This window comes from Micrasema longulum, unplaced genomic scaffold (assembly GCF_059751315.1).
Source record: "Micrasema longulum isolate JH-2025_06_02 unplaced genomic scaffold, ASM5975131v1 h1tg000057l, whole genome shotgun sequence".
NCBI lineage: Eukaryota > Metazoa > Arthropoda > Insecta > Trichoptera > Brachycentridae > Micrasema > Micrasema longulum.
The window spans coordinates 104,491-117,015 of record NW_028277264.1 but is presented as its reverse complement, the minus strand read 5'-3'; the positions used below and the strand labels follow the sequence as shown (position 1 = coordinate 117,015).

Here is a 12,525-nt window from a genome sequence, read left to right as displayed (position 1 = left end):
AGGTTAATTGGATTAATTACATTTTTATTGTTGTTATTATTATGTTTACTTTGTTAAATAGCTAATTTAAGGCATGTTCCACATTTTGTAAAATGTTTCCCTCGGCACGGGACACCCCAGTGAGGGAACATTATGAGGGAACATATATATGAATAAATAAATGATAAAAAATGATAAAATGATAAAAAAAAATATTCTGTATGAATATGAATAAAAACAATGTAAAAGTATAAACAAATAAATAAATTATTCATAGCATCTTCACCGTATATAGTACGAGTATCGCAAGCAGCTTTGACAGCTTTATTTCCTAGAAAGAGTAGTCGAAAATGCTCACTTTTGTCTACTTGACATTCAATTCTGAAAGCTTGTAATCACAAATAAAATAAAATGTGTAATGTAAATCACTTACGCACGCTATGTTTTGACGGTTTTAACATACATAGTAAACAATTTTAGACTCTAAATGGAAGACAACTAAAACGACATTTTTATGCCTAAGAATTATTCTCCATAACGTTTGTTTTGATATAATAAGTTTATTGCGTTGTAACCTCAGAGTAATAATGCGTAACCTAGAGAGGAGCCAAAACGTAGGAAAACCATACTATGACTATTAGGTATTAAGTTAGCCACAGTTCACAGCAAAACAATGGGCCGTAATCAGAATTGCCAAATGGATATTACTTTGCATTGTAATTACTTTTAAATATGTACCTGTGTATTTATCATTGCAAGGTTATTCCAATCTATTTTTCTATAATTCGCCTTTATTTATTTTATAAAACTGAAAATATATGTTTTTCTTAATTTTTTTATTTATTTATGCATTTCGTTCACAATTAATTTATGTTATATTTATTGAGACATAAATCCCAACTCCACTGAAATGGCGAGTCGTAGCGACCTGAAATTTAGACACGTCATTTTAAATGTGATTTCAAGGTTAACGTTGCTATTTTCGAGTAAAATTTTAATCGATTTCTACTCGATAAAAACTCAAACTTTATATGGATGCCTAGTGCGGCCTTGACATATTGTGTATGATTAACTGTCATTATCACCAGTAAACATACTTAAATTCACAAATTTATCCCCTTAATTAAGAAAAATAGTATCTGAAGTAAATATGTTGATATAAAGAAAGTTTTTGAGCAACATAATACACGTGTCGGGACAATAAATTCCAAAAATCAATGTAAATCATGGGAAAATATTCGGAATCAATTACCTGGGATAACTGACTCCTTTAACACCTTTGACGCTCCTACTGCTGCAACCAAACATACTGCAATTCACCATAGTCGATTTTTATTTATTATAACGTAAATATCCAAGCTATTTACAAACAAAGCCCAGCACAGCTACAAAAGCATCCGATCGAATCGTTATATTTATGTTGTCAATTAAAACAAAAAAACCACCAATTGGTTGCTAACCAACAAACCAACATCGCTTGCGTTCTATGAAACATAGTGATAGAGCTTCTCTCTAAGTTACGCATTATTACTCTGAGGTTGTAACAATATGTGGTATGTATAAAATAAACATTTAAAAAAAGCATACACAACATCTTGTAGAGCCCAAAATTTTCTTTCGAATGACGAAAATTTTTATGATTTTGTTTTGTTTTTGGGTCTCATTTACGTTCATAACTAATATTTCACCACGGAAAAAGTAATACTTACAGTTCACAAATAAAAAATAAAATAATTAGAAATCATTCAAGTATTTATGAAATTATTGTTTAAATCACGGATTGTATACTGAAATTTTATTGTATTATACCTACATACGTCTCAACTAATATCAATTTTGTAAATTAGCATCTAGTTAACGTCCCTGTTTAAATAAAATATATACAACAAGAAAATAATAAAAATTACTATCGCAATAAGCTAGTTTATTCATCAATATACCCTTTTCCAAACCATATTTTAGATACCAGTCCAGAACTAATGAAATCTTACTGTTTAAACAACCTTCCCCGCGGTCTCCGTGGTGTAGTGGTCAAGACGCTTGACTCACACACGGAAGGTTCCGGGTTCGATTGCCGGTGAGAACACAAAAAGTAAATGAGATTTTTCTCAAGCTGAAGTGTTCTGTAATGTAATTCACCACTGTGATTAGGTCTGCTGGTCTGTTGTGATGCAATTTTTTTTTTATTTGAAATCAATATTTTACTTTTACCGTGTCAAAAATCTAACCCAAAACCTCGAAAATGGTTGACGAACGCGATAACCACTGCACAACGAGGTGAACTCATCTCCACTTGATTTCTTTATTCAGGATTTTAACCACCGAGTCAAAAACACTTGTCCACGGCTCTGTTAATTTCAATCACTGGAAACAAGCAATGTATAATTTTCGCCAAGGCGTTAAATAAAATCAATTGTTAAAAATACACGTAGTTTCGCATTTTTCGATGGAACGGCGTATACCCAGCCTCTACAGGGTAGTTATGAATTTTTAATTTGGTTGAGACTTTTGTGTTTGGCAGCGTGTGTTTGTGGACTTAAAATGGTGGTGAGAAAATGGGAAAGGGGATGATACGAGGGGCGTTGGAGGGAAGGAGAGGAAAGTAAAGAAAACCAGTTTGTGGGGAGGGGGAAAGTGCGTCTAGCGTGAAATGCAGGAAGCTATTGGCCAGCACTGAAATATGGAGGCTTTTAAAATGAGCAAACTCCAGCGAAATAGAGACAGTAAATAAATATATGTGAAGGTTTGGGTAGATTATTTTATTTTATTTGGAAAACCGACCGACAGTTCTACATACATATGTGTAGTAAACTACAGGTATATATTCTATTAACTCAGAACCAATAACGGGTTTCCACAAATTGTACAAAGTTAGTAAAGAAAATATTTTACATATACAAAGACAATTTACACAAATACAAACTAATGCCAATTTCGGACAAAGGGATTTTGAGTATTATGCCATTAAAATCTATAATCTACTTCTACTGTCCATTAAAACAATAGGTAACAAGAATACGTTTTTTTAAATGGATATTGGAGGTGGGTAGAGGTAAAATGGATTGCCTTATTCGCCCAAACCAGTATTGAATCACCTGGGCCGCGATTATGAACGGCTGTCTTCATCGGTATATATTTAGACGGTATTCACTTATATTGATATTTATGAACGAAAGTGTGTATATTTGTATGAAAATTTAAAGTATCTTCGTCGGTAACCGGCGATTGAACATGTTTAGAAAAAAAATGTATCCATATTTTATTTTTCATTCAGAAAACTTAATTTTACTTTGTAGATAAATTTGAAGTTATGTTTTATCTTCCCATAATAATCTAGGCCCAGCATCACAAACGTATAGTTGATGTTATGTTTTTGTTATTTTACTATGCGTTTTATAATATAGCTAATATACGTTAAAAAAAATTAAATGTCAGCATAAATACGTAGTGTTAAAAACTGTCAAAACATTTTGTAATTTCTCTTTGTAGATGTGTAATGCCGGCCTCGCGGTGTAAAGGTCAGCGCGTTTGCCTACCATTCAAGAGGTCTTGGGTTCGATTCCCGACATGGTTGATATTACATATCTATTTAAAAGCGGGTTTTCACACTCGAACATTTAATAGTCCCCATGGACTGGTACTTGAAGCGTAAGACTGATCATCGTACCTACATGTAACAAAAAAAAAGATACGCTGTGATTGCTGTACCAATGCAGTGCGCTATGCACCATTAGGTGCGGAAAGGTAATGACGATGGTAATATAATGTCTTATTTGTAAAAAAAAGCAGTGTTAAGTGTCCTCAGCACGGGTAACCCCAAGTGATGTTACATTTTATTTATTATTTATTATTGTTTATGATGTGAAAAAAAAAACTGTTTGTGTGTATAAAAATGTTTTTCCATATTTATTTATTTTTTGAAAAACATTTTTTTTAAATAAAAATTTGTTGTAAATGGGGTGAGATTTAGGACAGGGATGCGTGAAGATAGGATTAGGAGGGGAAGAGAGATGTACATATTTATTATTATAATGTATATTTATATGTCTCACCAATATAAATTAGAAAAAGTTCAACGTTAATTTCGGTAGTTTTAAAACGTGCTCGAATTTGTAATGTGATTAAGTTATATCTTTGCTAACAAAAAAACAATTTTATCAATGTAGATAAATAAACAAAATGTTCAGACAGTGATAAACTTCAAACCTCGGTGAGGGCCAAAGGTAGTGTGGAATATTTTTTTCAATAATTTTTACGTTCAATGTGATCAAAAATGTAACTTTTTATACCCCATACAATTTGATGTCTAAAAAAATTTAAAAATTCATACTTCATCGGCTCACTCTATCGTACATACTTTCACATCAATTGTGTAAAAATTCAAAAGAAATAAAAAAATAACAAAATTAAAACATACCTGCCATCAATAAAACGAAAAAGGATTTTCAAGTAACTAGAATTATATTCTTAAATATGAAACATATGGGTTTATGGGTTTACTTTATACTTCTGGTAGATGTCTTGCGTTGAAGGTAATTTATATTTATTTTATTTATTTTATTTCATTGAAAAGCCAACAGACATTTATACATTTATAAGAATCAATTATACCATAAATACATATCATAAAGTCCAATTAGAGGCTTCCACATAATATTGTTTTTGTAAATGTTGTCACATATAAATTATACATAACATAAAATAACTAATCATACAAAACTTATAATATTACTAGAAATGTAAATGAATATTGGTCACACAGTTGCACATTACAATAAATAATACAACTATAGTTGACCATACAGTGTTCATTTATTATGTGCCTACATACAGAACTGCACATCACCTGCATAATATAGGCTGCGGATTCAAGGCGCAACATCATAACTTGAATTATTTTTGGAAATTTCACTTTTAAAGGAAGTTAAAGATATGTTATTAATATCAATACAATTTAATTTTTGATTACACATATGGCAGGTTCTATTTACAAATGAATTTTGAAAAGATTTAGTTTTACATTTAGAAATTTTAAAAAGAGATTGGTTTCTGGTCTGCGTTACTGGGACTCTAAAATTAATAAGTGACAGAATCTTAGGGCAATCTATCATGTTATTCAAAGTTTTATACATAAAAATGGCATCAGCCATGTTCCTTCGAGTTTGGAGAGTTTGGAGTTTAGGTAAGTTTATAGACTCATCTGGACCTGTATTCTGAGTCAACCGTCTAAAATTGCAATACGATAAAAATTTTGATTGTATAGATTCAATTTGGTTAATGTATTTTATAAAAGAAATAAAGTGAATTCGATAAAACGTAAACGGAATTTTCATTCCGTATTAGGACAACCGACGCAACGGTCCATTTTTTCACTCAAAATATTTATAGAATTACGTACGTTTGTGGTCGGAGTTGTAAAATATCGTATTACGATTCGGCAGCCAACAAAAACGTTGTTTTATTTCAATTTCCTCACTTCGGTTTAGCTGAGTGACAGCTTCAGGTATTATGTGATCATTAGAACCAAAATAACCTTTACAAATGCTCAATAGACCCACTCCCCGGTGTAATTGAGAATTTATCGCGAAATTCATTCTTTTCGACTCCATTCAGAGAGAACTTACCGTATTTTGTACCTTAGAAAACGGAATCCAAAAAATCTACTGCTCTGTCAGAATGATTAATCATTAACGTGATGGATAAGTTGAATCGATGTCTCACTGAAGTTTCTTTGTAGAAATTATATTAGTATTTTTGGATTTAAGAGAAGGTAATTTAGAAGTCTAGAAGATTACAATGGTTGGGCCATGTGCACAGAATGAATGATAACCGCACCCCAAAAAAGATTATTTATACCACCCCGAAGGCAGACGAAGCAGAGGCAGACCAAAATTAAGATGGCTGGATAATGTGGAAAGTGACATAAGAGCGATTGGCCCGACGAACTGGAGAAGAGCCGCAGGATGCAGGGACGAATGGAGACAAATTCTGGAGGAGGCCAGGGCCCACAACGGGCTGTAGCGCCACTGATGATGATGAATATATAAGTCTAGGCATCTACAGGGCTTATGGCCTGTCAATGCCTGGTTTAAGTGGCCACTTTACGCACTGGGTAACATTCACCATTCTGCCCAAATTTGAACATATATATTCCCTTAATTATTTCTTCTGTTGATGTTTGTGAAGTTAAAGAGCTGAAACCTTTATTTATGCGGGTGAGATTCATCTAATTTAATTATTTCACCTACATACTAGGCAACGCCTGAAAATTTTATTTTTCAATTTCTATAGTTCTTCATGGACCAGGTGGATTTATCAACAATATTTTGAGTTGGTCCAAATTTTTGTAGACAAGAACTGGATTCAACTCCCTGAGGAGTTGTTTGTATTAACATAGAGATGAAGAACATTTAAGAGAAGGTAATCTAGAAGTGTATAGAGTAAAGAGCCACTTAAACCAGCCATTGACAGATCATAAGCCGTATAGATGCCTAGATTTCTATATTACCTTCTCTTAAACGTTCTTCATTTCTGTTGTAATATGCTAATATAAACAGCTCCCCAGGGAGTTTAATCCAGTCCTTGTCTACAAAAATTTGGACAAACTCAAAATATCGTTGATATCTTTTTGGTATTAATACGTTCGTATTATATACTTTTTAACGCAAAAGTTCCTTAGAACAGGGTAATTCAAATCTGGATATGCGGAAGCTATGCCTTAACTATAAAGGTATAGTTGAAGGTAATTTTTTTTTTCCCGATAAACGCCATTCTTCGGGACTGAAACTGAAAAAAAACGCAAAAATTGTGCATTCTCTCTATTTCAAAAGCGCAAGAAGGCCATTCGTGATAGCCAGACATGACATTGTTTCAGTTTGCAATTACTGACAATAGTTTTCAGATAAATTAGACTAGATTTCGTCTAACATTAGACTTTTAAAAAAAATAATCATGTTACTTAAAAGAATATTCTGATTTTATTTATTTAGTCTGTCAGACTAATGTTTAGTGACACTGTCACTTTAAATATGTTTAGTGATGTAGCGCTGAGTATACGATTTAAGTTATTATTAAATTCATGGCAGTCGCCTCGAAATCTGAGATCAATCCGTAAACAACATTATTATTTAATCAAGATTTTACTTATAAAAATGACAAATACTTAAAAATTCATTACTGTTCGTTGTCAATCAATAAATTAAAAAGTTTGATAGATTGAAAGTAAAAGTCAATCTCAGAGTTTGATGGTTACCAGATTTATTATCAAAATATCTGTAAAAATAAACAGAATAATCTTTATCGTGTACATATGTACCTAGATACGAATTACGGTTGTAAGATATTAACAGTGTGCGAAAATTTATTATTTAAAACAGGTAATTACATTGTTTTGTTAACACATTATTTATCTCCTTCATAATTTAGACTTTGCTGTCTATCTTCATCAATTTTTTTTAGGGTTCCTCTTAAGGGGGCACACATGTACATCATTTTGTTCAAATGAACATTAACCATAATCGTACTGTATCGTATCTTTATTAATTATACCAATTCAATCCAACAAACGTAATATTTTCTAAATGTAGAGACGTTTCTGGCTTCCCGGAGACTTTTGTAAAATATATTATTTTGAGTCCCCGCCTGTCTCACATTAGGAAGCCTGAAATCGTCTCCACTTCTAGAGTTTGATGCTTGTGAAAATCATTTGTACACTAGAAAATGTCAATTATATATTTTTCTTATTATTTTTTATACCTACGTTTCCAAAAGATTTTTTTTCGATTGTTCCCGTATTTCGTAATTTAAATACGCGGTAAAATAAAAATGTATGTGTATACATCATAAAATTCTTTCAAAATTTCACTTTGCATAAAATTAAGGACTTACTTGTATCCTGTCTTCTGGCAGATCAGTCTTAAGGCTCAGCATCTCTCTGGCGTACACGTCAGGGTAGTGAGCTTCCTTGAAAGCCTTTTCCAATTCGTCTAGTTGGTACGAGGTGAAAATCGTCCGACTGAAAACATAAACGAGAGTAAAAACACGTTAAATCTTTTTCGGGTAATTCCGCACATAATAAACTTGTTCCGGCAGTTCGGCTACTATTACAGAGGCCATCTTCAGGGTAAACTATACCATACAACCTATACTAGTTTACCCTTCATATGGCTCTACAACGGTAGGTGAAACGTCGGAACGAATTCAACTAGCAAGGGATCACCTAAAAAATATCATACATATTGATAACAATGACCATGAAAATATACGCACCTTTTAGTAAATAAGTAAAGGATACATATCTAAGTCAAGGATGTTAAAATCAGTGGAAATTTTTGGAAAGAATCCAAAAAATTAAGCAAGTTTGTTTGTTTTTAATATTTTAAATTGTGTAACACTTATAACAAAGTTTTATTTTCATAATAATTTAATTGTTTGTTTTTGTTTATTTACGGCATTTGTATAATTTATACAGACATGTCATAAAAATACCATTTTGTCGCCGTTAAGGCAAAAATAACTAACCCTAAAATTGAGAGTTTTTAGTTAATTATGCCATTTGTAGCTTAAAATTATGTTCTTTAAGAGGCAAACGTCACTAAGGTAACTCAGTTAGAAAAAAGTTACGTAAATGAGAGTGATTAGTTTTTTTCCCATATGACTCAATATTATAATATATGAAAACATTAATAAAAAACACTTTCAAAATATTTCTTGAAATAATTTTTAACCACAACATTATAAAAATTATTTATAATATTTCTTTACTTTCACTAACTCTTGTCGGCCTCGTGGTGTAATAGTCAGCGCGTTAGCCTGCCATGCAAGAGGTCTAGGGTTCGATTACCGACATGGTTGTTGTGAAATATTTATTTAAATGCGTGTTTTCATACTAGAATATTTAATAGTCCCTGGACTGGTACCTGAACCGTAAGATTTTACCTTAATGAAACCAAAATCATCAAGATACGCTGCGATTGGTGTACCAATGCAGTGCCCTATGCACCATTAGGTGCGGGAAGGGGACGATGATGATGATGAACTCTTATAGCTTGCAACAAGCCAAAGTCAATTGACCAAAATTTAGCCACCTTGCCTCATTGAAGATCTTCCAGATTTTAAAAAAAGTATCAGAAAGAAAATGTGACTAATGGAATTGATAAAAAAGACATGAATAAATTGTGATGTGTACGTAAAACCTCTACAACACAAATATCTTATATTTCCTTGCTCTCCAAATTTTCAAATTATAATTTCTCAAAATCAATGATGATTTTTGGGTGAGTGACTTGCCTAAACTGCGACGAATTTGTTTCGCATAACACATTCATCTTAATAATACTTATCCTAATCTATTACACAAAATCGGTCTCAGATTTGCATTCTAGTATGAATTAATAACTCATAATCACTCATCGATTTTCTATACATTCTCCAATATATATCTACTTTCATGTTTCCTTTATCTGTTTTGTCTTTCACGTCGATACATACCCAAGTGTCGAGTCTAAAACTCTAATAATTGCAAGTAAATCAACAATTATACTAATTTTTAATAATAACCTACAGTTTTACAATAGGTCCAAACCTTAACATATTACAACAGAGAAGAAGAACATTTTAGAGAAGGTAATATAGAAGTCTAGGCATCTACAGGGCTAATAAGCTATCATTGGCTGGTTTAAGTGGCCCTTTTACACACTGTGACATTCACCATTTTACTTTTATTTGAATATCTATATTCCTTCGACTCTTCCATCTGTTGACGTTTTTGAAGATAAAGAGCTGAAACCTTTATTGTTGCGGGTGAGAATCATCTGATTTAATTATTTCACCTACATACTAGGCAACGTCTGAAAATATTTTTTAATTTTTTTACTTGTTCTTGGACCAGGTGGATTCATCAACAATGTTTTGAGTTTGTCCAAACTTTTGAAGACATGGACTGGATTCAACCCCCTAGGGAGCTGTTAATATTAACATATTCTTATTCATAGAGGTGGGAGTCGTTGCTATTCAAGCTCCTGACGTCAATGAGACCCGTGAAGATCTATTGTGACGGGTTTCCGTGAACAGTTCTCGTCCTCAAAGCCCAGATCTATAAAGGCCCGGCTACTGTTTGGAAGGTGAGAATTTACATTTTGCTAAATCTCTTCCTCCAAGCCCAGGTCTATACAGAGCCTGGCTACTGTCTGGAAGGCGAGAGTTTACAATATTAACATATAATTAACAGCTTCCTAGAATGCTAGAATGACTCCTCAAGATGTCCCTCACCTGTTGATGCATTGCCCCTTTCTTAGATTTCTAAGACAACAGCTAGAGGCGCGATGCAGAGGCCTGGGTAAAGATTTATGGAACATCCCATCGTAAATAGGTAATAAAGAACTCACACGAGAGGTAGTATCATACATGGTCAATATAGTGAAAGCAATTGGTAAAATAAACCGAAGTAGGGAACAAAATGCCAAACACTCTAGTGGAACGGAAGGCCTGTCGACTGCTGCCAACAGGCCGGCTTCTCCTGAAGAGTTTTAAGTGGTATCCTCTCCACATGAGCAAATGCTGAGAAGTTCTTGATTAGCCCACATTAATGTATCCCTCCTGATCTCAATAGTTTAGATAAATTTAATGAAATTACATTGCAGAAAAATCCACTTTTTGAAATATAAACCTTGTCTAACATAAGCAAGGTAAATAATAAAGCAACTTCCATATAAAAAAAGCTCCCTAGGGGGTTGAATCCAGTCTTTGTCTTCAAAAATTTGGACAAACTCAAAACATTGTTGACTTTTAATAGTGTCATAATATATATTATATCCCTTTATTCCAGCACTTTTGCTGATTGGAAATATTTTGTATAAATAATCTAATGTAATATGTTAAGTAAAATTATGTATGTTGTCATAAATAATTAAATCTAATCTAAATCTAATGATTAACAAAAAAAATGTACTTCCTGGGGGATTCTAGATACTCCCCTTAGGTCCGCAAGGAATAGTGCGGAAAAATAATCAGATAATTTAACAGTTACCTAACAATAGTAATATTTTGTTTTCGGTTCGTCCGATCAAACTTACCTATGTCGCCTCTTCTTCTTCTTTTTCTTATTAAATCCTGTAATTCCATCTACTGTGAAGTCCTTGCTGGAATCTAACGGGGACATCCCTGGGAACACAAAACATCCTTATTACTCAGTTGATTTCTAATCTTTGTTCACAATTAATATATTTTTAGAATCGACAGGAAAAATACACAGATTAAGAGGTATTTCAGCAGTGGAACAGGAAACAAGGAGTATGGATAAGGTAATATAGAAAACTAGGCATTTATTGGGCTAACAACCTTTCGACTTTTATTTATTTAAAACTTCAAGTACAAAGAATAAGTACTTTGGCGGCCGTATTGCTAAGAGCAATATCTTCCAGCCAACCAAAAAACAAACTGGTCAAAAGAAGAGATTGCTCAAAATTTTGTACGAAAAAAACATAAATATATAAATCAAAAGATACGTAAGTATGTTAAAATAAAAAACTTATTAAATTAAAAATAACAGCTGTTTTTTTAATTAGAAAATAAGGCTTGCACATATTAATATGTATTAATAAATAAAAAATATATTATGTTTTACATATTAAGTGATGAGAAATGTGGGATCAGATAATGAGTTTGTAAGGAGAGAGAAAGAGGAACCAAGGAAAGGTAATTTTCTGTGTTTTTGTGTGGGAGTAAGTGTTCAGGTGTGTGTAAGCGTGAGCATCATTAAATAGCAAGTGGGAGCGTATCGCAGCTAAAAAGAATGAGTCTTAATTTATTCTTAAATTACACGTTAAATATAGATGAAAAAAAATGGCACGTTAAATACATCGATACATGAAAAACAAAAGCGTTACAGTTTGAGCTTGAAACAAAAACTTCTAAGATATAAAGGAAAAATGGAAAATAATAATACATTCATACTAATTAAAATCATAAGCAATTATAATACTTGTTCAAAAAATTTCTTTAAATTTATTTATTGAAATATTAGTTTAGTTTTTAGTTCGTAGGGGAGATTATTGCAAATTTTGACACCTGGAGACAAAGCTATTTTGACCATGACTTGTGTGGAATTCAGGAATTTTAAAATTATTTTGGTATCTGAGTGACTTGTGAAAAATCTTGTCAAGCTTATGAAAATGATTGTAATTTCATACACAAAAAATCTTGATCTTAGAACTGGCTGAAACATTATTTTATTTTTTTTAATATTTCTTTATTATTTTAAATAAACCTATTAGGGTTATTTAAGAAATATTATAAGGTCTCGTTATGTTATGTCCTGTATGTATTCCCAACACAAAAGCGCGCGTGGAAAACCCATGTTTAACGTGTATTTACGTACTAAATACACGCTAATAGAGCGATCTCTTCACGCACAATTCCGTTAAGAATACCAGCCCAGGTTGATTTTAAATTTGTCTTCAGTTAGATAGAAACTAACCTAACCAGAGACCAGTGGAAATTTCATACCATATAAGTCGAACCTGGGCATAAGAGAGCCCAAGGGACCGG

At 32.4% G+C, this 12,525-nt stretch overlaps 1 protein-coding gene across 2 annotated transcripts in view; it reads right to left on the bottom strand.

Moving 5' to 3' along the window:
* The window catches only part of LOC148285126 (visual system homeobox 1-like), a 241,576-nt gene that overhangs the window by 127,594 nt on the left and 101,457 nt on the right, over positions 1-12,525 (bottom strand). Inside the window, exons 5-6 of one of the 2 annotated variants that reach the window (XM_088229945.1) lie at positions 11,052-11,139; positions 7,867-7,993 (exon numbers count right to left, since the gene is read on the bottom strand). In XM_088229945.1, the coding sequence (XP_088086071.1) occupies positions 7,867-7,993; positions 11,052-11,139 (215 nt within the window). Of the gene's footprint in view, positions 1-7,866; positions 7,994-11,051; positions 11,158-12,525 lie in introns of both variants that reach the window. The other variant, XM_088229935.1, reaches the window with a different exon arrangement.